The 22,952-nt window shown below is 38.5% G+C and overlaps 2 protein-coding genes across 4 annotated transcripts; one reads left to right on the forward strand and one right to left on the reverse strand.

Moving 5' to 3' along the window:
* Window positions 1–1,099: 1,099 nt before the first annotated feature.
* Window positions 1,100–9,686, reverse strand: LOC306998743 (guanylate-binding protein 1-like). 2 transcript variants are annotated; one of them, XM_079613039.1, is made up of 12 exons: window positions 9,281–9,686; window positions 8,761–8,963; window positions 7,372–7,568; window positions 7,107–7,234; window positions 6,865–6,974; window positions 6,581–6,780; window positions 6,035–6,280; window positions 5,804–5,952; window positions 5,470–5,601; window positions 3,912–4,124; window positions 3,200–3,302; window positions 1,100–2,739 (listed from the first exon to the last, which is right to left on the reverse strand). In XM_079613039.1, the coding sequence occupies exons 3-12, from the start codon at window positions 7,562–7,564 to the stop codon at window positions 2,330–2,332; spliced, it is 1,884 nt and encodes a 627-aa protein (XP_079469165.1). In that variant the 5' UTR covers window positions 7,565–7,568; window positions 8,761–8,963; window positions 9,281–9,686; the 3' UTR covers window positions 1,100–2,329. The 2 variants fall into 2 exon arrangements, with proteins under 2 accessions (XP_079469165.1, XP_079469166.1); XM_079613040.1 differs by lacking the exons at window positions 8,761–8,963; window positions 9,281–9,686 and adding an exon at window positions 7,716–7,831.
* gbp2 (guanylate binding protein 2) lies at window positions 8,848–21,710 on the forward strand. Of its 2 annotated transcripts, XM_079613038.1 has the most exons (13): window positions 8,848–8,945; window positions 9,122–9,179; window positions 12,630–12,692; window positions 12,781–12,977; window positions 14,131–14,258; window positions 14,470–14,579; window positions 14,692–14,885; window positions 16,214–16,456; window positions 16,587–16,864; window positions 17,638–17,850; window positions 18,465–18,567; window positions 18,780–18,973; window positions 21,149–21,710. In XM_079613038.1, exons 4-13 carry the CDS (start codon window positions 12,785–12,787, stop codon window positions 21,368–21,370), a joined length of 1,878 nt encoding a protein of 625 aa, XP_079469164.1. In that variant the 5' UTR covers window positions 8,848–8,945; window positions 9,122–9,179; window positions 12,630–12,692; window positions 12,781–12,784; the 3' UTR covers window positions 21,371–21,710. The 2 variants fall into 2 exon arrangements, with proteins under 2 accessions (XP_079469164.1, XP_079469163.1); XM_079613037.1 differs by lacking the exons at window positions 8,848–8,945; window positions 9,122–9,179 and adding an exon at window positions 12,239–12,438.
* The last annotated feature ends 1,242 nt before the right edge of the window (window positions 21,711–22,952 follow it).

Genomic DNA, 22,952 nt, shown 5'->3' on the forward strand with positions numbered 1-22,952 from the left:
GACAGACAGCGTCCCGTCTAGAAGCTATCAATACCCCCAATTAATTGATGAACTTTAGTCTTTAGCATCTATACACTATTACAGCCCTAATACTAACTCAGAATATTACTGTCGCTCCCTGATCGGCGCTATTACTGCCTTGATTATGACCATATATATATGACCATATGAGCTTAGAATCTTTAGTAGGCTACTTATTTTTTCCAATTGCAGCGTTCAAGATCCAACTCTCAAATTGCTCTTTTCAGGAAAAAAGTTTTATTGAGAGCCGGCTTGGAGCACTCAACAACCAAGACTCCCCGAACAAAAAGATACACACACATTTATACTTTGTAGTTAGGTTAACAAAAGTGTAGAAATTTTCTTCACTCTACTGATATACTGATTTGAGGATTGGTTATAATGATCTAAGCTAATCATATGACTGTTAGCTCTACTGTGCTAAGCATTTTCCAAGACCATCTGATCACATGGTATGGTTTTGCATTCAAAAGGCACATTGTCTGCACGTCTCATGCAGCTTGCTATTTTTAAATTCCCTTTTGACCCTTTCTTGGCCATAATTTCTTTATTGCAACATATACACTTTTTCAAAGCAAAAATAGGAACTATAATAAATTAATATAGAAATCACACGTTCCATCTTTCCAAAACACTTTCTTTTACACATTTCCTTCTGTTGTCCATCTCAAATATCTCAAGAAAATTTCATCACTAGTTAGTTCAGTGACCCTACCTGTAGGTAACAATCTATAACGGACTTTGAGCTATATTCTTCTATGATCTTTTCTAGTCTAAGGGATTCAGTGTTTTGACTCAAAACCCTGAATCCCTTAGATTAGAAAAGATCACTTTTGAAAACTCAAGCTGTCAAGTTCAAGGTCACTTCATAATGTCCCTCCTAACAACCTTCTGCCAATCTTGTTTTGAGTCTGAACAAATTCCTTTCCCAGTTTAAGCACCTGTTCGATTCATTTTAAGGCAGACTATCTGCAGCCTTGAAGTTATTTGTTGGAAACAGACGCCTCAACTCTTGTGATGTGTGGCAGCAGCAGTACGAGTTCACGTGAGAATAATCAAGCAGACTCAGAGACAGTGTAGTACCATAACATTCTCAAGTTTATTAAGGAAGAAGGATCATATTTATACACAATATGTTCCGTCCACGATGTTCAGGCAATCCAATCATAGTACTCAGATCAACCCCTACCATATATGGCATATGCAAAGTTCTGTCATGAAACTCTATGGCACAGGCTGATAGGTCCTTAACTCAATTTGTTAGCAATCACATCGTTATCTACATGGCACAGCTGATTGGTTGCTGTGGCATCAGCAGCCAATGAGCTTGCTACTCAAAATTCAAATACTTGCCATTGTTTGCCATTAGCTGTCTACAGCGCTCTTTCAGAAAACCTCCACCTTCCCCAGCGCCACCTGTATAGATCTGCTACTGGGTTATTCATGCAGGTTATACGTGCTACTGCTGCTCTTACATACTCACAGTATGTGTCGCAATGTCTGTGAACGTATTGGCAGTAGCAAGTCTCTGTATTTGCTCAGCAGCAGCAAAAGTCAACATCAGCAGCAGCATAGCAGATCTATTCTGCCAAGACCAAATAAATGAACATTGTGACATCCAATTACCATGCCAACCTCTCTGAGAGTTGTCATGACAGAAATATAATAACAAGTAAGAGAGGTCAGATGTTCAAATGTATGTACGTGTCTTGAGTTTCTGATTGCGCGTGAATGTATAAGTGTGTCCAAGGCCTAGTTCTTGTTTTGTCTAGGTGTGTCCATAATGTGCACATAACATAATGGAAAGAAGTTACACAAGGGCAGTCTTACAAGAATAGTCAAAAGTGGTACCTAAAAAATAAGACATTATTAACAGCACCCTAACCATTTTCTCCAGAACTGACAGCTGTTTCTTAAACCCGAGCAAACGGCATTTTCACATTACTCAATTTTTTGTTCGATCAATGGCAGATAGAGCAGATATTTTGGATTCAAACCACCAACTCCAGTGAATGCTTTTTTATTGTGAATGTAATTCATATTTTCTACACCACTAAATTGAGTAAGTTTGAGTCAGGAGGAACTACCTGTTGAATTGGATAACATGCCCTTCACATTTTGCTAATTCAATAGGTGTCGCTAATATTGTGGCAAATTACACACTGCACTTTCAAGGGTGCATATGTTCAGAATGATCAGCTCATTTACTACCTGCCCTATAAAGCTCATGCATTTGTCTTTGAAGGTTAGAATGGAGATTTGTCAGTGAATGGAAAATATGAGTCAGAGATTGTTTTGTATCAGGTTTTTAACGTTTACCTTGAAGGCATTTCATCATTGTTCTCTGCATAAGGAGGTTGGGAACCATTTCTACAAGAGGAGAGAGAAGTGGCATCACACAATCCTTAAAAATGCCACCACCACCACCACGTAAGAGTTCCTTTTCATTATTTAACTTGTTAATTTCTTCTTGAAGATTTTTAGCTCTGTCCTCAAAGCCTTTGTTTAGCATCTCCGCCTGCTCCTTCAGTTTGCTCTGAATGGCTCTGTCCTTCTCCTGCTGCAGTTGCTCCATCTCCTGGTTGCACTTCTCCTCCATCTGCCTCACCCTGTCCTCATGTCGCTTATTATCTGCCGCAATCATTTGTTCACTCTCAATTCGTTTCTCCTCTTCCTCTTTACATTTCTGTTTCAACAGAGCCGTATTCTCCTTCTCCTCTGAACACTCAGTCAAGATAGAGAGAGAGATAAATGATATGATAAATTAACCTCAACTCTAAGCAAGTTTTGCTCCATTTTCCTCAAAAATCCACTGATGTTGTGTTGTACTTAAAGGTATAGTGGAGGATCTTTCCTAATTTTAGAAAAGACCCGCCCTCTCCAATTTTTTTTTTAAATGCACATGCGCAACACTCTATTTGCTCCCGAGAGGGAACGCCTACTAGCAGTGATTTTAAATGGATTTCTCCAAATAGCATGACAAGCTTGACCTGTCTAGTAGAATCTTCGAGACTGCGGCATCAGTGGGAAGCCCAACCTGTGCTTTTAGCGCACGCCAGCGTGTGAACGGCCTTACGTAAACATATCACCAGAATGATTGACACTTAGGTGGACCAATAGTATAGGCTACCCACCCGGAAAAAGAAAATCCTCCGCTATACCTTTAAAATAAACTTACCTTTAATTTGTCTCTCATTTTCAGTCAGTTTTGTGTCTGTGTGGAGGATGTTGCTTGCTTCAGGTCCCCGCTCTTTCAGAAACTCATTCAGCACAGCCTCAGCCTGCATATAAACATACGTAATTTAGACCAGTGGTTTTTAATCCAGTCCTGGGAACCCACTGGATTGGATCATGAACACATTTAATGAAGATTCAAATGCAAATCTGCTTGTTAAGTAATATTTAATGAGGTTACACTGCTAATAATCATATTCATCACGATTGAGTCCGTAAGTTTTTTTCTGATTTCACAACAGACCCTGCACTTTTTTAGCGATGTAATCAGAAAAATGTTATTATCACATTTAGATTACACTTGAGATCTTGTTTTTCTCCTTTTTTCCTTCACTTTTGCATCCTTCACTAAGGGGTTCATAAAGAAAAGAAATGCAAGAAAAAAGGAAAGCACTTTGAATTATATGTTGATGTTTTTAAAATGTGGTAAATGTCATGAAATGCATAACACTGATATGCATTTTGCTTAGATAAGCATAATCAGATTTCTATCCAACCATACTGGATATGAAATGGAATGACCTTTTGAAGATACTATGCGGAGACAAAACATTTGTTAATGCAAGATGTAAAGAGAGCCCTATTATACAAATATATTCACTCAATGGTATTAAGGTGTATATACACAAATGCCTACACACTGAAAGTGTTCTCACCCTTACACCTTTGTTGGGTCCGCTGCGGTACTGTTCAACGATGGCGTCTCTGTCTCTGCAGTAGAGTTCATATCCTCCAGACTGACTGTACTCTCCATTCTGCAGCCGTTTATTCATGTCAGAGAACAGATTATTCAGCAGATCTCTACACTTTCTCTCCGATGTCATCTTATTCTCTTCCAGCAAGTCTACGTAGTAAATTCTTACAGCTTCCTATAAACATATAAAAACAGAAATAAATACCATGCATAAATATTAAATACACTTGTACAAAGTCTGAATGTCTTGGACACTGTGTTTGTGCATTGTTGTGTGAATTAGCTGTATTAATCTGATGGATATCGGAATTTATGTGGTCACCAAATATTAACAAAACAATCTCCAACCTGACAGTCTATAGTTCTCGGACTTCATTTCAATGCCACATAAATTTTCCATATACACTGATGACCCAAAACATTATGACCAGTCACAGGTGAAGCGAATATCATTGATCATCTCCTAAAAAGGCCACATATTAAAGTCTGGGTAGATTAGATTAAGCAAAGGAGAAATGGGCAGGAATAAAGATCTGAGGGAGTATCTTTCAGAGTATCTCTGAAAGGCAAGGCTTGTGGGTTGAGGAGGGACAAACCACAAACCAGCGACAGGGTGTTGGGCGCAAAAAAAGGCTCTTCCATCTGGTCTGAGCCAACAGAAGGTCTACTGTGACACAAATCACAAAAATATTTAATGATGGTTATTGGTATGCGTCACAGCACACACTGTAGTGCACTCTGCTGTGTATGGGGCTGTGTAGACGCAGACCAATCAGCGTGCCTATGATGTGTCACAACACACAGCGTGCCTATGATGGGCAACACCTTGAAATCTTCATCATGTTCACATTTGGGGTGTCCATCGTCAAAATAACCTACAATGGGCACACAGGCGTCGGAACTGGACCTGGCCTGGGACGATGAGTCCCGTTTTGTTTTATATCGCGTTGACGGCTGCGTAAGTTTGCGCAGTTTACCTGATGCGGGAGTGTGATGCTCTAGGCAATGATCTGCTGGGAAACCCAGGGTCCGGCCATTCCTGTGGACGTAAATTTGGTACATGCCACCTACCTAAACAATTTTGCACAGGTACACCCCTTCATAACAATGGTGTTCCCTCTTTCAGCAGCATAATGCACACTGCCAAACAGCACACATTGTTTAGGAATGGTTTGAGGAACATGATGAAGAGTGCAAGGTGTTGCCCTTGGCCTCCAAATTCCCCTGAACTCAATCAGATTGAGCATCTGTGGGGTGTGCTGCACCAACAAGTTCGATCTACAGCAGCTCCACATCACAACCTACTACAGGACGTGAAGGATCTGCTGCAAACGTCTTGGTGCCAGAAAACACAAGGCACATTCAGGGGTCATGTAGAGTCCATGGGTTGGTGGGTCAGTGCTGTTTTGGCAGCACATGGAGGAACATATTAGGCAGGTGGTCATATTTTAGCTCATCTGTCTATATGCTAGTATGCATAGTGTGCAAGTACGAGTGTGTCTTCTATATTTAAAGCTCACCTCCAGTTTCTTCAGGTATTCCCCATTTTCATCTTTGAATGAGCATTTCATGAACTTTGAAGTGGCCAGAATGCTGAATTTCTGGTGCTCACAGGTAAAATGATCTATACTGACTGGGAATGTATTCTTCACCTGTAAGAACATACAGTACTGTTTGTTTACTTGAAGGTACACTGCATTCAGTGAAGATTTTCAAGCCTAAATGGGTTGTTCTAACTTTGGATAGGTTTATTAATTTGTATAAAAACACGGATATGTACAGCGAAGGATAAAACAAAATTGATTTTGAAACATGACCATATAAAAAAAATCAATCACAATGTGCATGCCTTACCTCTTCCATCCCAGTCTGATACACTTTCAAAGCTTCTTGAATAGCTGCCCGGTTCTCTACATTTGCCAGAACAACCACTGCATTGTCCAGACAGGGCACCTTCCCACTGCTGATTGTATCCACATAAATCTCAACCAGGTGCCCGAGCACTGACAACACACACAAACAATTTTAAGCATTTTAATAGTAAATGCTCCATAGTTTTTGATGATCATTTGGTAATACACTCACATTTGCCAGTAACTCTGTGACCTCCTTTCAGTGTTTTCACAGCACAATTGAAAAAAATGTGGTCACAGAAATGACCTGTGACCTCCAGAAATGCTTCAGCAAGGTCCTGATCTTGTAAGCCCTCTAGGTGTGTCATGTCTTTCTGGGAGGTAACAGGAAGTGGGAACACAAAACACTTCCGGCTAGGGAAATACTGCCGGATACATTCACGAGGCAGATTGAAGTCACTCTTTTTCTTACCCACACCTAAAAAGGTAATTTTTGGGAAATAAACATTTTCCCAAATCAGTAGCATTTCATTGGAAAATGTATGCAAATGTATTGCAGTAACAACAATTATTCAACATTAGGCTGTGTGTGCAGACAAATATGTGGTCAAGTCAGAAAATTAATTGTACCAGTTTAGTGTCTAGTCTAGATGGCATTCATCAGAGGTTATTTCAATGACCTCCCAGAATAAGTATCAGTGCACACCTTGAATGCAATGCAAGTTTCTTTGGATAAAAGCATCTGCCAAATGCTTAAATGTAATTCTGTCTAAAATACCTTTCTTTAGCTGGAGGGCAAACTCAAGGTACTCGTCCTCAGTTGCTTTTTTCCCACCAATAACCAGTTCCAAGGTGAAATCCCTAACCACCCAGATGAATGATGGGAAAAACTGCACAAACTGAGAATCCTCCTCTTCCTCCTCGTCTGCTGCTTCTGCTGATCTGATCTTGATCTGCTCGGTGAGCTCAGTGATGTAGCTGAAGCACATTGAGAAATAACAGCATCTTACAAAGGTTGTATAAATGAAAGATGGTCTTATAATGTGGCAAGTTAAAGGATACTGCAGTTTTTCCAGTGCATTGTTATCGATGGTGCCGCGGCTGTTGTACACTATAGTGCTGCTGAGCAGAACCGCCAGAGAAAAAATCCAGCCGTCATTCTTAGAGTCTCCCTGAAAAACACGGATCATTGTTTTAGAACAGTTTTACTCAGAGCGCCATTTAAACCATTACTGTACCTTCCCAGGAAACAAATGGCAACTGATCCTGGGAAATTAGTATTAGTAGTTAGTGACTGTGCTCACCTTGTCCACATCACCCAGTCCCTCTGTGTCCAGCAGCACCAGAGTGTGTCCTTCTTTTTTGGGGTGAGGGACACACCACATCCAGATGCCTTTGGTCTTTGACTCAACAGTGTTGCCGAGAGCAAAGCCTGAGTCAATAATTTATTATCAAAATATTCAAACATTTGATGCAGTTACTGTTTTCAGATATTTCACACATTCAGATTATGGACTCATTATCATATCAATATGCACTGCACATGAGACTTTTAGGAGTTTCTCTCACCGGACTGTTGACCAGCCAGGCGGTTCATAAGGTAGGACTTCCCTGTACGATAAAGTCCCACCACAGACACCACCACCACCGGCTCCTTGATCCCATCCAGAATGACTTTGGCATCTTTCCTCACACACAGCTTCCCATTTACATCATTTTCGATGAGACACATTGGAGCTGGCATATACTCACTAGAAGACATGATCCTAAGTAAAAACACACATAATTAAAAAGACCCACACTTACAATACAGTGCACCACTGTCTGAATTTAAGCATAGCTGTGATAAAGTCTGCATCATGGTATTGGTATTGCAATGCTTGCTCGTGTTATATTGCTTTATTGTTGATTACCTTGTTGAGAGACAGGTGGAGTAAAAAATCCCTTTGAGTTAAGTATGTTGGATGTCTGTAAATTTGCTGCTATATTGATGAGAAATTGCAAATCTTTAGGCCTGCATAAACTTTTTTTTTAAACTGCAACCACATACAATTAATGAGACACAGCTAAACACATATTCTGCCTATCAGCTTCTTATCCTCTACTCTGCATGGTATAGATTGGATAAAAATGCACTCTCACTGGCTTATCTTATTGAGAGTGAAAGTGAAAATGTTTTCTGATTCCGTAAACTGGCTGACAACCAAAATCTGCATCTACAAAAAACATGCACATGGGCTCTGTAGATAATTAAACAAGCGCATGATTGTTAATTTATTCATTATTTATTTAGACAGAATTTTTTTCCCACAGTTATAGTTAATCATGTGTTTTTTGTTATGGACGTTTTCCCATGTTATATTTCTACTCGAATAGTGTCATTCCTCTGCAGTGGAATAACAGCAGTTAAAGAAGCTCTTTGCTGCTCCCTGGCTACAGTATTATTTACAGCACTTTTTCCCCCCCAAAACAGACATAGGCTACAATATGAACATGTATAGTTTTCATTAGAGTTTGGCCTGAAACACCAAAGAGATGTTATTGGCTTATCCTTTCAAAAGATAAATATTTCTAAAATAACTTTTTACTAAGTTAAATAAAATCAATTCAAACAACTAAACTAAAAATATCGTGTGTTTCTTTAGTTTTTGGCTCAATTCTATGTCCCAGTGACTGTATTTTATTAAAACTTATTGCATTTTTTGTGTGTGCAACTTTTCAAATATATGAATAGATTTTAATGGTTAATGGCCTGTGCACGTTCAGTCTTAAAATATAGCCTACATCAATCTTGAAATATGAAAGGCATTTTACAAACATGTAAATTACAAAAATTAGATTATTTGTGAGTTAGAAAGTCAGACGTTTATATGCAGACAGTAGCCAAGTTGAAGAAACACCCTGTGTCTGCTAAAGTAAATAAAAAAAGAAGAAGATATTTTTAAAAATAGAACTTACCGCTGCTTTCGTTGTGTCTCAGATGGTTCTGACTGAACTTAAAGCAGTGTGCAACATATTTAAGGGTGGTGTTTGTAGTGGGCAGCTCCATCTCAAAGGTACCCGTCCCTGCCTCCCAGAGTTAATGAGGGGGAATTTCCGGGAAATCATGATGCTGCTGGCGTCATTCTCAAAGAGAATTTGAGGTGAAAGTTGGTCGTAGCCTATATTGATTTAAATAGGCATATGGACATAATTAACGTTTCGTCTAACTGTTTTACATTGAACCAATTAATTATACAATATGATAATACAATATGTAACATGTTTATATTGTCTTTAAAATATATTAGCAATCGATTTCACTCTCATTTGTTTGCAGTCACGAAATTCAGTAGGACTGTAGAAGGCAGAATGGACTGGACTGTGCTGGTTTAAAGGTATAAAACAGAAAATCACAATGTTGGAACGGGCGTGATCCTAATGTTATGTAGAAGAGCATATGTTATGTAGATTTTTTCTACTGAATTTAAATACTTGCCTGTTATCGAGGCGGTAGATTAGATGTAGAGAATGTGAAGCTGCTGGGGTCTGGTTTGTTCAGGCGTTTGTTGTTGTTCGCGCTGCCTTTGGGGCAGTATTTTGATTTTCTGTTGTGATTGTGAAAAATGTCGCCATTGTAGTCGTGCTGCATAGAATTGCCATTGGATCTGGCTGCACAACGTTCAGGGAGAAAAGAAAACTATGCGCATTTTCTACTTGTAAAAACCTAAGAGGTAGGGTTGCCACCTTCAGTGAGGCCAAATAAGGGACACCATTTACACATTAAATTCCTTTGAATAAAAAGTCTGTGTGGCCTGCATAAACTTAAAGCCACACAGCGGAACTTTTGCGGAACTTTCACGTCTAGCGCCACCTAGAGGCCACAAGCGCCGCAGCACTGTCGCAAAAGTCTAGAAGACATCCACTTAATAAATGGACGGCCGTAAAGCGATACGTTCTCCAGGTCACATGACCTGGCCAACGACGGTCCGTCTTCTCCAAACTTACATAGGCGGTATTTCAAGAGGGCAGCCCCGCTCGGAGCATTAATAGTGTCAAACGCTGTATATTGGCCTGAGGAATCATTTAAAATAACTCGTATGCGTCAACTCTTTAGGTCACAAAGTCCACGGTGTGGCTTTAAAAAAAAACTGCAACCACAATTAACGAGACACTGCTAAACACATATTCTGCCTATCAGCTTCTTATCCTCTGCTCTATCTATGCATGGTATAGATTGGATAAAAATTAACTCTCATTGGCTTATCTGCAATGCAGTAATTCAGATTGAAAGTGAAAATGTTTTCTGATTCCATTCACTTGCTGACAACCACAATCTGTATCTGCAGAAACCTGCACATGGGCTCTGTAGATAATTAAACAAGCAAATGATTATTAATTTATTCATTATTTATTTAGACAGATAAGTCATAGTTGTTCATTTGTTTTTTGTTATGGAAGTTTTTCCCATCACTAAGTTATATTTCAGCTCTAATAGTGTCAAATGCAGTGTGTCGGTGTCTGTCCGCTGAACGTGACCCTCTGATTTTCCTCCGTGCTCATATGGGAACAGTGGCGCCCCAGAAAATTTTAAAGTAACACCAAGTAACTTTTCCTCTGTGGTCGCCCTACTGGTTGGAAGCGGAATTGTCCATTAGCGCTGTCGTAAATAATTTAGCCTACCGCAGCCTACTGTCGCACACGCACATGCATGCGCACGCTCGCTGTTGATCTCCAGCACCGGCTTTGGAATCAACAATGGCCACAGACAAGGTAGAGTATGATGCATGATTTACGCTTACAAAAGCGTCCGAATTTGAGGAAGTGGTGGGGGAAGTGACGTATGCCATAAAGCACTCGAATTTTGTAGTTCTTTTTGTGCACGGGTCTCGACCCGAAACTCGAATTTACATAGTGCCAGTAAAAGCGATACAGACTGATGCCAATGACAGCGATGTCATTTAACTTATTTTAAGTCTATGTACCATCACAAGAGTCTTGGAAATATATTATGAAGGTTGAAAAACTACTTAGTGTTACTTTAATAGGGGTGGCCAGAGGAGGCCATAGCAAAATCTTGGGGTGGCACCAAAAACAAACAGAAAATTCAGTGTAATGTGGGTGGCCAGAGGAGGCCATAGCAAAATCTTGGGGTGGCACCAAAAACAAACAGAAAATTCAGTGTAATGTGTGTTTTACTTGTTTACGTTTGTTTCTGGTTAAACAACTTTAAAGCCAGCCGCAGTCCGTAACTTTTTTTGGTTAAAAAATTTGTAGCGGAGTCAACAAAATTAGTCTTTTTCTGATCTGTTTTTGCTATGGCTATGGCCCTGGGTATCACTGTCAGTCATCTCAATTTCATGAATGATTCCCAAAACAATAATTTAGCAGATTAAATACCAGCTTCATCATCTTCATTTTCTGGTGCGATCGGCTGATAATCTTCAACAGCACCTTCGGGTTTTGTCGTCTGTAGCCTATACAGCGCAACAGAGGCTCTACTGGAATGTAGCAAATAGTTGTAATGTGCCATTATTAATTAAACAAAACACTTGACTTTAATAATCTGTTAACTATTAAAGCATCAAAAACGGTAAAACAAACGAATATTTACAATGTCAACAATAAAGCTTCAGTTATTTCACCCTTTTCAACAAAGAAATGGGTCTACTTCTGTCAGCTTGTTGAACACATTTTTATTTGGACATTTTTACCATATGATGGCTGAAGCAGCAGCCGTGAGCGCTTGACACACGGTAACCAGATCAACATTGTGAACAGAAGTCTACAAAACTTCAGTGATAACATCAAGTGAACATTCAACGTGATTAAATAGCTTATCTTCCCTGCAAATAAAACCATGAAGAATGTGAATATTTAACCAAGTCAAGGGTAAAGCATGTATCCATATTAAAGGGGTCATGAACTGAAAAAGATTTTGAAGAGGTCATCATATAAGAATATAGATGTCACATGTAAATGTTTAGATTTCGCCTAATTTATTGTTTTCTATACCAGTTTACGACTGTTTCCTCTTTATTTTTTGTGCAGCTGTGGTGCTTTTGAGTGACAATTCCTCATTTGTCCTGCTTTAACCCTGATTGTGTTGCCTTTCAATTAAACATTTTTGTTATGGGTGTGCTTGTGGTTCATTTGTCTCAAAATCATAAGATTCGTTTGTCAGCGGTGCATTTAGCTGTTCATTAGTGCTGTTGATAGTCAACATTTTTAATCATCAGCAAATCAGGCATACAATAAGACATAAATTATTTTTATTTATTATGTATTTTAAAAAATAAAGCCCAATTCCAAAAGGATATATTAGTGCTTGCTCCACACTTTAGTTGAGGTGGGAAGAATAATTGATAAAACAATAGGCTACATTGCAATTGGTTTATTGCAATACATTATCAGTAGGCTATCTGGCACTAATGCAGATTGCTAGCTGTTCACCGATGGCGACAGTGAGCCAAAACAGTGACGCATTTCAGCCGGAATCGGCCCAAAAAAATTTAAGACATTGCATGGCTACAATATTTTTTTTGTTGAGTATAAAATAGGCCTAGACTTTTTCCTGCAGGCTACTAAAAAAACGAATGTTACCAGGTTCCCTATCAGTGCCCGACATGGTACACGCCCAGAGTCTATGTTTAGCAGGTTAAGTAAAACGGTTGATTTCTGAGAAACGCCTGAACAAGCCTCGACTGAGTGAACCCCCAAGTGTTGCATATACTTTTACTTTCACTTTCACTCGTGGCAGCATCATTATTATCAGAGAGCGTATCTGGGGACTCAGAATAACACATTTAATCACGGGAGGAGCCAGTCTAACTTGTTTGTTTGTGCAGTTTAGAAATAAAGAAATCTCTACGAGCCAGACAGTCGCCTTGCTCCATCTCACTTTCAATAAGGTATTTAACATTCAGATTTACTAATATTTGTATGTGTACGGGTGTGAACGTACGTTTTTATCTTGCATTTTGTTGTTTTCTTTCGCAGAGTCATGGCGTGTGGCGGGCTCATGTCCGCTCCGGTGTGTCTCATTGAAAATGATGAAAATGGGAAGCTGTGTGTTAGGAAACAAGCCAAAGACATTCTGGATGGGATCAAAGAGCCGGTGGTGGTGGTGTCTGTGGTGGGACTCTATCGTACGGGGAAGTCCTACATTATGAACCGCCTGGCAGGAGAACAGTCCGGTGAGAGAAACTGCTGAAAGTATCATGTTGTGCACTGCAGTAGGCTATATGGACGCATGGTAAATGAATATGTGTAAAACAGTCAGGCCTACTGCATTAAGATGGGAACCTTTTATACTGTACATATAAACAATTATAAATTACAAATATAAGTTAAACTATTAATAGTTGGCTAAGAATAAAGGGTCTAATGCTAATATGTGTGCTCTGAGTCTGAACAATTTTCAGATGAATTAAAATGAATTTCATACACATTGAATTAAAATTTATTCACAATATATTTAGTTGGGCGTAAACAATTTTACAGTGAAACAACCGTCCTGAGATTGTAATGATGAAAAAAGTATAAAAGGTGCACTCAGTAAAACCTCCCTGACTGTACAGCCCACAGAATAAATTGATCATAACGGGTAAACATAAAAAACATTTGAACAATGTCATCTGCTACTAAAATCTGATTTTGATCATTTTAAATGATGCTGCATCCTTGCCACTGAATGTTTATTGTATGTCCTCCGGGTTAACTGCCATACTAACACAACATTATATATATATATATATATATATATATATATATATATATATATATATATATATATATATATATATATATATATTATACTTATGATTTTTTTATGTATGTGATCATGCTTTGTAATAGTTAACCATATTATAGGTCAATCTGTAATGGTTATTTTGGTTTCTCTTTCTACTGGGTAACTAATTACATCTTCACCTGTGACTCATTTTGTACCCGACACTCTGGAATGCTGAATGGCTGAAAATAAATGTATCAGTGTGCAGTGTTTTAGACATTGTTCATGTTTCTAGAGTGAGCCATAATGTGAATAAATGCTTTTTTACTTTTTTGGATCTTTTTTCAAAAAAATATTATTGATATTCCGAATACTTTTGTCAGATTATGTTACCAACATGCAGGAAACCCTTTTGTGACAATCATAAAAAAGGAAATGGCATCACAAACAAGATATAATCTAAAGCTTTTTTCTTTTCTTTTTAAATAGGATGTTTTTCAGAAACATAAAACCAACGTGAATATAAATATTATATTTCTTGAGTACTGAATTGGCGAGTAGATGTAAAGATTTGTTTTTCATCTTGGACATCCTTATGTCATTGTGATTTGTCACAGGCTTTGCTCTTGGCAACACTATTGAATCAAAGACCAAAGGCATCTGGATGTGGTGTGTCCCTCACCCCTATAAAGAAGGACACACTCTGGTGCTGCTGGACACAGAGGGACTGGGTGACGTGGAGAAGGTGAGGAGGAAAACTGCATCCATTGCAATTTTATCTCTATTGTCTACCATCACCTTGTCTTGGGCTTTCACTTTCCATTTTATAGGTGAGAAAATTCACTGCACAGAATTATTTAGACATTACACATCGGTTTTAAACTGAATGGTCTTTTGCTAGTAAAAGTAAATAAGTGGCCACTTATTCTGTAGCTGACGGACTGTTATTGTTTTAGGGGGATGAGAAACATGACACGTGGATCTTCTGTCTGGCTGTTCTTCTCAGCAGCACTCTAGTGTACAACAGCTTAGGGGTCATTGACAACACGGCACTGGAAAAGCTGCAGTATCCTTCCATCCGCCCTACACAATAAACATGCACATTTACTGTAACAAAAGAATTGAAAACACTCTTTCATAGCATTAGTGTAATTCTTCCTGAACAGAGCTGAATATAGCTACATTACAGAGCTGACGGAGAACATTCGTGTGAAGGCAGAAGTGAGTCGAGACGAGGACGAGTCGGCAGATTTCATGCGTGTTTTCCCATCGTTTGTCTGGGCTGTTCGTGACTTCACTCTGGAACTGAAAAGGGGGGATGACCCAATAACATCAGATGAGTATCTGGAGGGCGCACTAAAACTCAAACCAGGTGAGACAAAAGTTGACATTAAACGCGTACAGTACACACTCTTTTACCTACAGGCAAAAATGCCATCACAGACAAGTTTTGTCCTGTTGAAAACCATAGACCAATTTGAACTAGATCAGGATATTCTACGATAGCTACAGTATGCAGCTAGTGACACATTACTCATAATTGCAGAAATAATGACTGCCTTTAAACAAACAAGTCTTCCCTAAAAAAAAAAAATCTCAAACTCATTCCTCTGGCTTAGCTTAAATTGGCTTTCGTAATATAATACAGTGTTTTCCAACCCTGTTTCTGGAGGCACACCAACAGTGCACATTTTGGATGTCTCCCTTATCTGACCCATATATTTCTGGTCTAAAAGTCTCCACTAAAGAGTTAGTAAGTCAAATCAGGCATGTGTAATTAGGAGGATTTGAAAATGTGTAGTGTTGGGGTGCGTCTCAATCAGCTTCTGAGCTAGTAAATCAGTATATCATGTTCATAAATTCGAGCACTGGTCAGGACGGTAAGGACCCTGGCTCGCTACACATTGGGACACCGATGACTCTATTTACAGCGACATGACAACGTCCTCATTGTACAACATCACTACTGGGATTTATGTACAACAGCAGAACTGACATCTTTCTGACATCATAATGTTATTTTCAGTTCCCTGGAAGGATTTTGCGATTGAGACAGGCTTTTAAATGGCCGACTCCCTGATCAGTACCCTGATTACTGAACTAGGGAGCTGATTGAGACTCTAGGGAGCTGAGAGCTCGCTCTAGATTCCGGGAGATTTTAACTAATTTGTGGGCATCAGGGAGCCGCTATCAATATGCGAGAGACTCCCGGAACTTCCGGGAGACTTGGGATGTCTGAAAATACATAGTATTAATCTTTATATTAACTGGCTTTCTATTTATCCAATACAGTAACAATGGCGTGTTTAATGACATCCGTCTGTTGTCTCCCAGTGGCTTATATTATTGGCTGTTTATTGTTAAGTGATCAATTTACACCAAAACTAAAGATAACATGCCTTTATCTCTGAAAACATTATTTTTGTCTTGCATTTCATAATGAACTCAGACAAACTAAGGATTGTGGGTAATTGAAGGATGTGAAGGATACACTTGATGCATCCTTTAAAATGAGCTGAATGAAGGATGCGAAATGAAGGCTGCCTTCCAAGGATCCTTCAAATTGAGATGTGATAATGACGTGGCAACTGAGATATACAACTTTACCAGGACACAGCCTTCCATTTGAGAAGCACCCATAATGTATACAGTATACATTATGATTTCATAATTATGTTATTAATAATTATATTTCTTTAGGTAGCTCACCTCAGACTGTGAAGTTTAACCTGCCCCGCCGCTGTCTGCGTCATTTCTTTGCGGTGAGAAAGTGCTTTGTGTTCCCTCGGCCGGCTAGTACGCAAAACATGAGAAGAATGGAGGAACTGGCCGAGGAAGATCTGGATTCAGAGTTCCTTGAGCAGGCAAACACCTTCTGCCATTACATTTACGACAACGCAGATCCAAAAACTGTCAGCGGAGGCCGTACAATCACTGGCTCTGGTGTGTACTTTCACAGAAACCCTTGTAGAAAAAATGTTGCAGCCCTTACAACAGTTTTATGCAGATAAATAAGTTTGAAGAGACTAATGAAAAGTAAAAGAAAGAACTATCACGTTGTGTTTCCTGACAGCTCTGGGGAATCTTGCTGAGGTTTACGTAGAGGCGATCCGCAGCGGGAAGGTTCCATGTCTGGAGAACGCAGTCGTGTCTCTGGCTAAGATCCAGAACGTCCGTGCAGTGGAACAGGCCCTGGAGTCCTACATGACCGAGATGCTTAACATGGCTCAGCTTCCTATGGACCCTGCAGATCTGTCCAACGTCCACACAGTCGCAGAGAAGAAAGCCATTGAAGGTTTCATCACCATGTCCTTCAATGACAATGACCAGACCTACCAACAAGAGCTCATGGTAAAACGATTTTTTTTTTTTTTGCATTTGCATTTGCTTAGAGGCAATAAGATTTAGCTAACTTTTTATACATTTAAAGAAAAGTTCCATGTTTAATACAAATTAAGCTTTATAGCGATTTCAACAAATGATGTCAATAAAACGTAACTTGCATTAGTATTGAATTAGTATTGTATTGGACATATTCATTTACAAACTTCTGAGCACTTCTGAACAGAAAAGTCAAAAGAGAACCATCACAAACTCCTCCTTTTCTTTTGCTAAAGTTGCTATATATTATGAAAAACGCATGCACAAATGCACCTATTAAAAGATATTGCAGTCTGTTTAAGTCTGTTTTTTAAGATTTACATATTCCAGTTGTGAGACATTTTCATCAAATTAAAATGAGTAATCTTTAAATGGTGTACATATTATGAATTCAGAACAAAGGTGAAGTATTTAATTAAACTATGAACCTTTAAAACTTTGTAAAGATTTTATGTTAAAGTACAATTTAGTAAATGCAAACAATTTAGACGTTACAGTCTTCATTTGCAGTGCTAAACTTATTTAATATAGTAAATATGTGCATAGATTCCAATAATGGAGATGCAACCCAGACAGCTAGTGTCGGCCCACATCTGGGCCGTGTGGAATCCACGTGTGCCAGATGTTGGCAAGACCTGGGCCAACACTATGTTGCTGTCTGGGAATCCACGTGCAATATTCCCTTTATCTCAAATAAAAGTATAAAACAGTTTCTCTCTCTCACATTGCTTCTCACAATTTAGAGGAAGATTCATAATGAATATGAAGACATGTGCCAGCAGAATCTTCAAGCGTCTCACATGCAGTGTGAGACTGTTCTGTGTGAGGTGTTTGATACACTGGAAAAAGGCATTTCTGATGGATTATACCTGAAACCCGGAGGATACCGTCAGTTCAGAGACATGCTCGCACAGCTGGCTAAGGAGTACAGAGCAAGGACACAGTCTCAAATTATGGTACAGAACACGCATGCATGCTTTGCTTGCTTTTTATTGTTCTGGATGGTCACGACAGCATGAAACGGCACTGATAAACATTCTTAATGCTGATAAAGATTAGAGATAACATGACAACAGCTAACAGTCATGAAACTGAAACACGAAACTTTCTATAATTCACTCACTCTCATGTTTTTCTAAATATGTGCTTTTGTTATTTTCCTTAAAGCATAAAATTAGAAATGTTGAAGAATGTACTTTTTATTCAAACAATATGTAATGATTATGACTGTCAAACTTGAAATAGGGCAAAAAGCAAACAAACACAATGACTCATGTGTTAGACTCGACATTCCAAGTTATGCAATATGATACGGCTTCACAAGATATGGAAAATGGATGTAATTTGGGCAACTTTTATGATACTTTAATGATTGTTTTCATTTTAGAGCTTAAAAACGATGGTAACTAATAACTTACACCATGTTGGTTTGTAACAACATGAGGGTTAGTAAATTATAAAAAAAAATTATATGGGTCAACTATTCCTTTTAAATATGATTTGTTGCTATCAAAACAACATTTTTAAGAAACAGATATTTTGAATTATTAGGAATGTTTTTTTTTTACAGTGTGAGGAAGTGTTGAGTATGCATTTGAAAGCAAAGGAAGAGGTTGGAAATATGATTCTACAAGCCGACGAATCTCTCAGTGCAGCGGAACAGGAAAAAGAGGGTACGATTCAAATCATCTGCATTCTTTTCTGTCAAACAAGGCTCTCAGTGATCGACTGTACAATGACTTTAATCAGAACACAGGACAGAAACAAATAGATTTTGTGATTAACTTATAGCTGCAGTAGCTCACACTTTCATTACTATATACTTCTCGTGTGTATTGTCTAGCTGTTGGGTCAGAATGAGTAATCTTTCTCTCTATCTATACAGTGCAGAGATTAAAGAATGAGATCTTAGAACAGCGGCAAAGAGGCCTAGAGGAACAGAACCGGTTACAAGAGCAAGCGTTTAAAGACATGCAGAGAACCCATGATGAGCATTTGAATCAGATCATTCATCAGATGGAGAGAGAGCAAGAGAGAATGAGGAGAGACAATGAACAAGTCATGGAAGCCAAACTGAAGGTAAGAACAGTACTATCACTTTAAAAAGTCTCACATGTGCAATGTAGAATTAAAGAAAAGACCAATCACAATTCGGTATGCAAATCGATGTAGGAAACGCATGAATTTCATCACAAACTCAGATGAAACTCTGTAAGTTGAAGTAATTGCTGTTGGTGGTCTGTTTTTGAATAGGTGAACATTCTTTCAATGCAATATGGGAGATTTTTTTAAAATAATAAAATTTACTAAAGGTTTGAATAGAGTCTGTACATTAAAGGAGAACTTTGGTCTAATTACACATTGTTACCTAGTCAACCATTATCTGAGATTTGTTTTCATGATTATCCAATGTAAATAGTTTTATCTCTAAAAACAGTTTAGCCTATAACGCTAGTATATTGGGCATAGAGTAATGACAAATAAAAATCGCTTGTTAATACCACTAACAAGGCTCAAAATAGCCCCACACTAACACGGTAGCATAATGAGGGTCCCTACCTTCAAACCGAAGCATTGAGAACTTTGACAGTGTCCAGACAGTTTAATAAGAAGATATTTTATACATACAGTCAACTTCGCGTATACAGACAGAAGCCATCTTTGAAAAACAGTCTCTATCAGTCGATCTACGAACGCCGATCCAAGGGTGCTGAACTGTGTAGAATCTCATATGGTCCAGCGCACTAGGATCGGCGTTCGTAGATCAAAGTCAAAGTTCTCAATGCTTCGGTTTGAAGGTAGGGACCCTCATTATGCTACCGTGTTAGTGTGGGGCTATTTTGAGCCTTGTTAGTGGTATTAACAAGCGATTTTTATTTGTCATTACTCTATGCCCAATATACAGTGCTATGCATAAGTTTAGACACCCATGCTAAAGTTGACTAAAAAGAGGAATAAAAAATCATCTTTTGGAAATTGAACTTAATGCCTTAATTTAAAAAAATAGGGAAAATCCAACCTTTAAGGACACCAATTTTCTTTGTGAATGAATAATGTATCGTACATAAATAAATGTTCTTCCTTAAAATACAGGGTGCATAAGTTTGGACACCCCTATGTTAAATTCCCATAGAGGCAGGCAGATTTTTATTTTTAAAGGCCAGTTACTATATGGATCCAGGATACTCTGCATCCTGATAAAGTTCCCTTGGCCTCTGGAATTAAAATAGCCCCACATCATCACATACCCTTCACCATACCTGGAGATTGGCATGGTTTTATTTCAGTTAGCCTAACAGCTGGTTTGATTTGCATTGAGAGATGATCTTATGGAAAGTACTCCATGCCAATCTCCAGGTATGGTGAAGGCTATGTGATGATGTGGGGATATTTTAATTCCAAAGGCCAAGGGAACTTTATCAGGATGCAGAGTATCCTGGATCCATATAGTAACTGGCCTTTAAAAATAAAAATCTGCCTGCCTCTATGGGAATTTAACATAGGGGTGTCCAAACTTATGCACCCTGTATTTTAAGGAAGAACATTTATTTATTTACGATACATTATTCATTCACAAAGAAAATTGGTGTCCTTAAAGGTTGGATTTTTCCTATTTTTTTAAATTAAGGCATTAAGTTCAATTTCCAAAAGATGATTTTTTATTCCTCTTTTTAGTCAACTTTAGCATGGGTGTCTAAACTTATGCATAGCACTGTACTAGCGTTATACTAGCGTTATAGGCTAAACTGTTTTTAGAGATAAAACTATTTACATTCGATAATCATGAAAACAAATCTCAGATAACTGTTGACTAGGTAACTAATTAGACCAAAGGTTCATTTTGCGCCGGAGTTCTCCTTTAAGCTGTGTGGTCTGAATTAATTGCAAGGGGTAATGCTCAAAGAGGGATATTCAATGTAATGTTTTTGGAATCCCAATATATTGCTGCTTGCAAGCACAGTTATGAATAAGGGGAAGAACTAATTTAATTTAGCAGCATTTCAGCAAATGTATAATTTAAGTCATACTGTCTTTAAATGCATATATACAAAAGTAAGAAGTAATGTAGAACATATAAAATGTGTATTAATATTCTCTGTAGCAGTTTGACTTGATGTTTTTGACATGCTTGATTAGTATTGTCTGAGTTTTTGAAGTTTATGAATGTGAACCGTGTTTATGAGGTTCACTGAATGTGCTTATGGTCTAGATTAGGATTAGACATTCTTTATTCAGATGCTGTTTGTGTTGCAGGAGAAGGAAACTCTTCTACAGCAGGGCTTCCGGGAGGAAGCTGCCCGGATGCAGAGCGAGATTGACAGCCTGAAAGCTGACATGAATAAACAGGAGACGTCCCAACCCTCCACGATGAGCAAGGTTTTGGATGGTGTCGGCACTGCGGCGACTTTCTTGTTGCCAGGCTTTGTCCCTAAAGTAGCTGGGATTGGACTATCCTGGCTCTCAAAACTGTTTTGAAAATGGATATGCATTATTCACACACACACTCACCTAAACATAGGCTATATGTATTATTCTGCAACACAGCTTGAATTGTCCTGCAGTTACTTGTCACTGCTCATGAAATTGAGTTGCTGTTCTCCTAGATGACATTCACATTTATAGCCCAGATTATTAACTGCCAAGTTTGCACTGCTAACATGTTATGAACTAAACAAAGCTGTGCTATCAGAGTGATGTGAACTTTTTGTTTTTGAAGTTTTAGTTAACAGACTAAAACTGACTTATACCACTTTTGTCTGTAAAATATAATAAAATATTTAACCCTAAAACAGGCACCACGTGTTGCATAGTTTTTATTGTCTTTTTTGGGGCATAAGAACGACTTTTTCATCAAATCCTTTCATCATTTATCACAGCCTGGTCTGTCTTGAGTATGCTGGGCTGCATTCCAGTCCACGACGACGAGGGAAGTTTATATGGACAGACCCTCGTTTCATCGATTTTGACAGAGGGAGCGAGTCTACTTCATATGTACACTTCAGACACCTATATGCTGTTTTAAATGAAAACAGCCCAAACACACCTATATACATTTGGATGCTGCATTAAACAAATAATAATTCAACTCCATAGCTGATTCCAAGTGATCAAAGGCTTAGGACATTCCAATTCAGTCCATTGCAGTTTCCGCCAGTAGTGGCACTCGTGCAACGTAGGCAATGACGTACATCTGAGTGAAAGACACGGAGGGAAGTTAGCAAATAAAGGGCATGACAATTTTGGACTGGAACGCAGCCCCGGTGACATAATTTGCCATAATAAGTTTTTTGTGATCAATTAGTCAGCCTGACCTAAATCCAACATGGCTACCAGTGGTGCAGGACATTCAGATTTTGAGGAAAGGAAATGTATATTAAACTTACTTTTCTTCTGAAAAAAAAAAAAGAGTAATACTGCCAACATTAATTGTGAACATTGAACAAGGTGCTGAAGAAGAAAATGAATTAATATGTTGTTCATGTTGTTATTTAGCACGTTTTGAAATGTATGTGTAAGGTTGGAAATAATCCAAGATTATTTCCAACCAACAAAGACATTTGCTTTTCTCTCAGACATTTCCAGCACAGCAGTGCTAAGAGGGATATAGGCCTGTAGGCCAGAGATTTGGGACAATGGGGGAAATTGTGATGGTCTGATTGGTCAGTTTGAATATCTCACACCTAGGTGTTAGTCACATCGGGGGAAATGACAAAACAAGATTGTAACTGTTCTTCGCTCTCTTTGCTGGGGATGCTGAGCTGGTCTTGAGAGAGGCTCTCTGCCTCTCTCTCTCTCTCTATCTCTTTCTTTCTCTCTCTCTCTCTCTCAGGTAACATTTTACATTTATGCTGGGTACAAATGGTTTAAATTATCATTACATCCATGTTGTGACTATTTAAGTGTAAACATAACCTTATTGCACATTGAACCTTTTTTAATTCATGGAGTCAGATTAAAACGAGATAATTGCATATGAGAACATGTCTTATTTAACCAAAATTCCTTTGAGACGCTGGAAAGACTTGAACACGCGCGTCCTTTACCGGCTATTTGGAAA

This window comes from Phoxinus phoxinus (genome assembly GCF_949152265.1).
Source record: "Phoxinus phoxinus genome assembly, chromosome: 5".
In the NCBI taxonomy this organism is placed as follows: Eukaryota; Metazoa; Chordata; class Actinopteri; order Cypriniformes; family Leuciscidae; genus Phoxinus; species Phoxinus phoxinus.

Excerpts from the sequence above, each read along its gene's own strand:
- LOC306998743 (XM_079613039.1), bottom strand. The coding sequence starts at position 7,564 with ATGTCTTCTAGTGAGTATATGCCAGCTCCAATGTGTCTCATCGAAAAT. Across the intron at positions 6,281-6,580 it reads TGCCCTCCAGCTAAAGAAAG|GTGTGGGTAAGAAAAAGAGT; the intron begins GTATTTTAGACA and ends TTACCTTTTTAG. Across the intron at positions 4,125-5,469 it reads AATACCTGAAGAAACTGGAG|GAAGCTGTAAGAATTTACTA; the intron begins GTGAGCTTTAAA and ends ATATGTTTATAG.
- gbp2 (XM_079613037.1), top strand. Across the intron at positions 14,259-14,469 it reads GACTGGGTGACGTGGAGAAG|GGGGATGAGAAACATGACAC; the intron begins GTGAGGAGGAAA and ends TTATTGTTTTAG. Across the intron at positions 18,974-21,148 it reads TCATGGAAGCCAAACTGAAG|GAGAAGGAAACTCTTCTACA; the intron begins GTAAGAACAGTA and ends TTTGTGTTGCAG.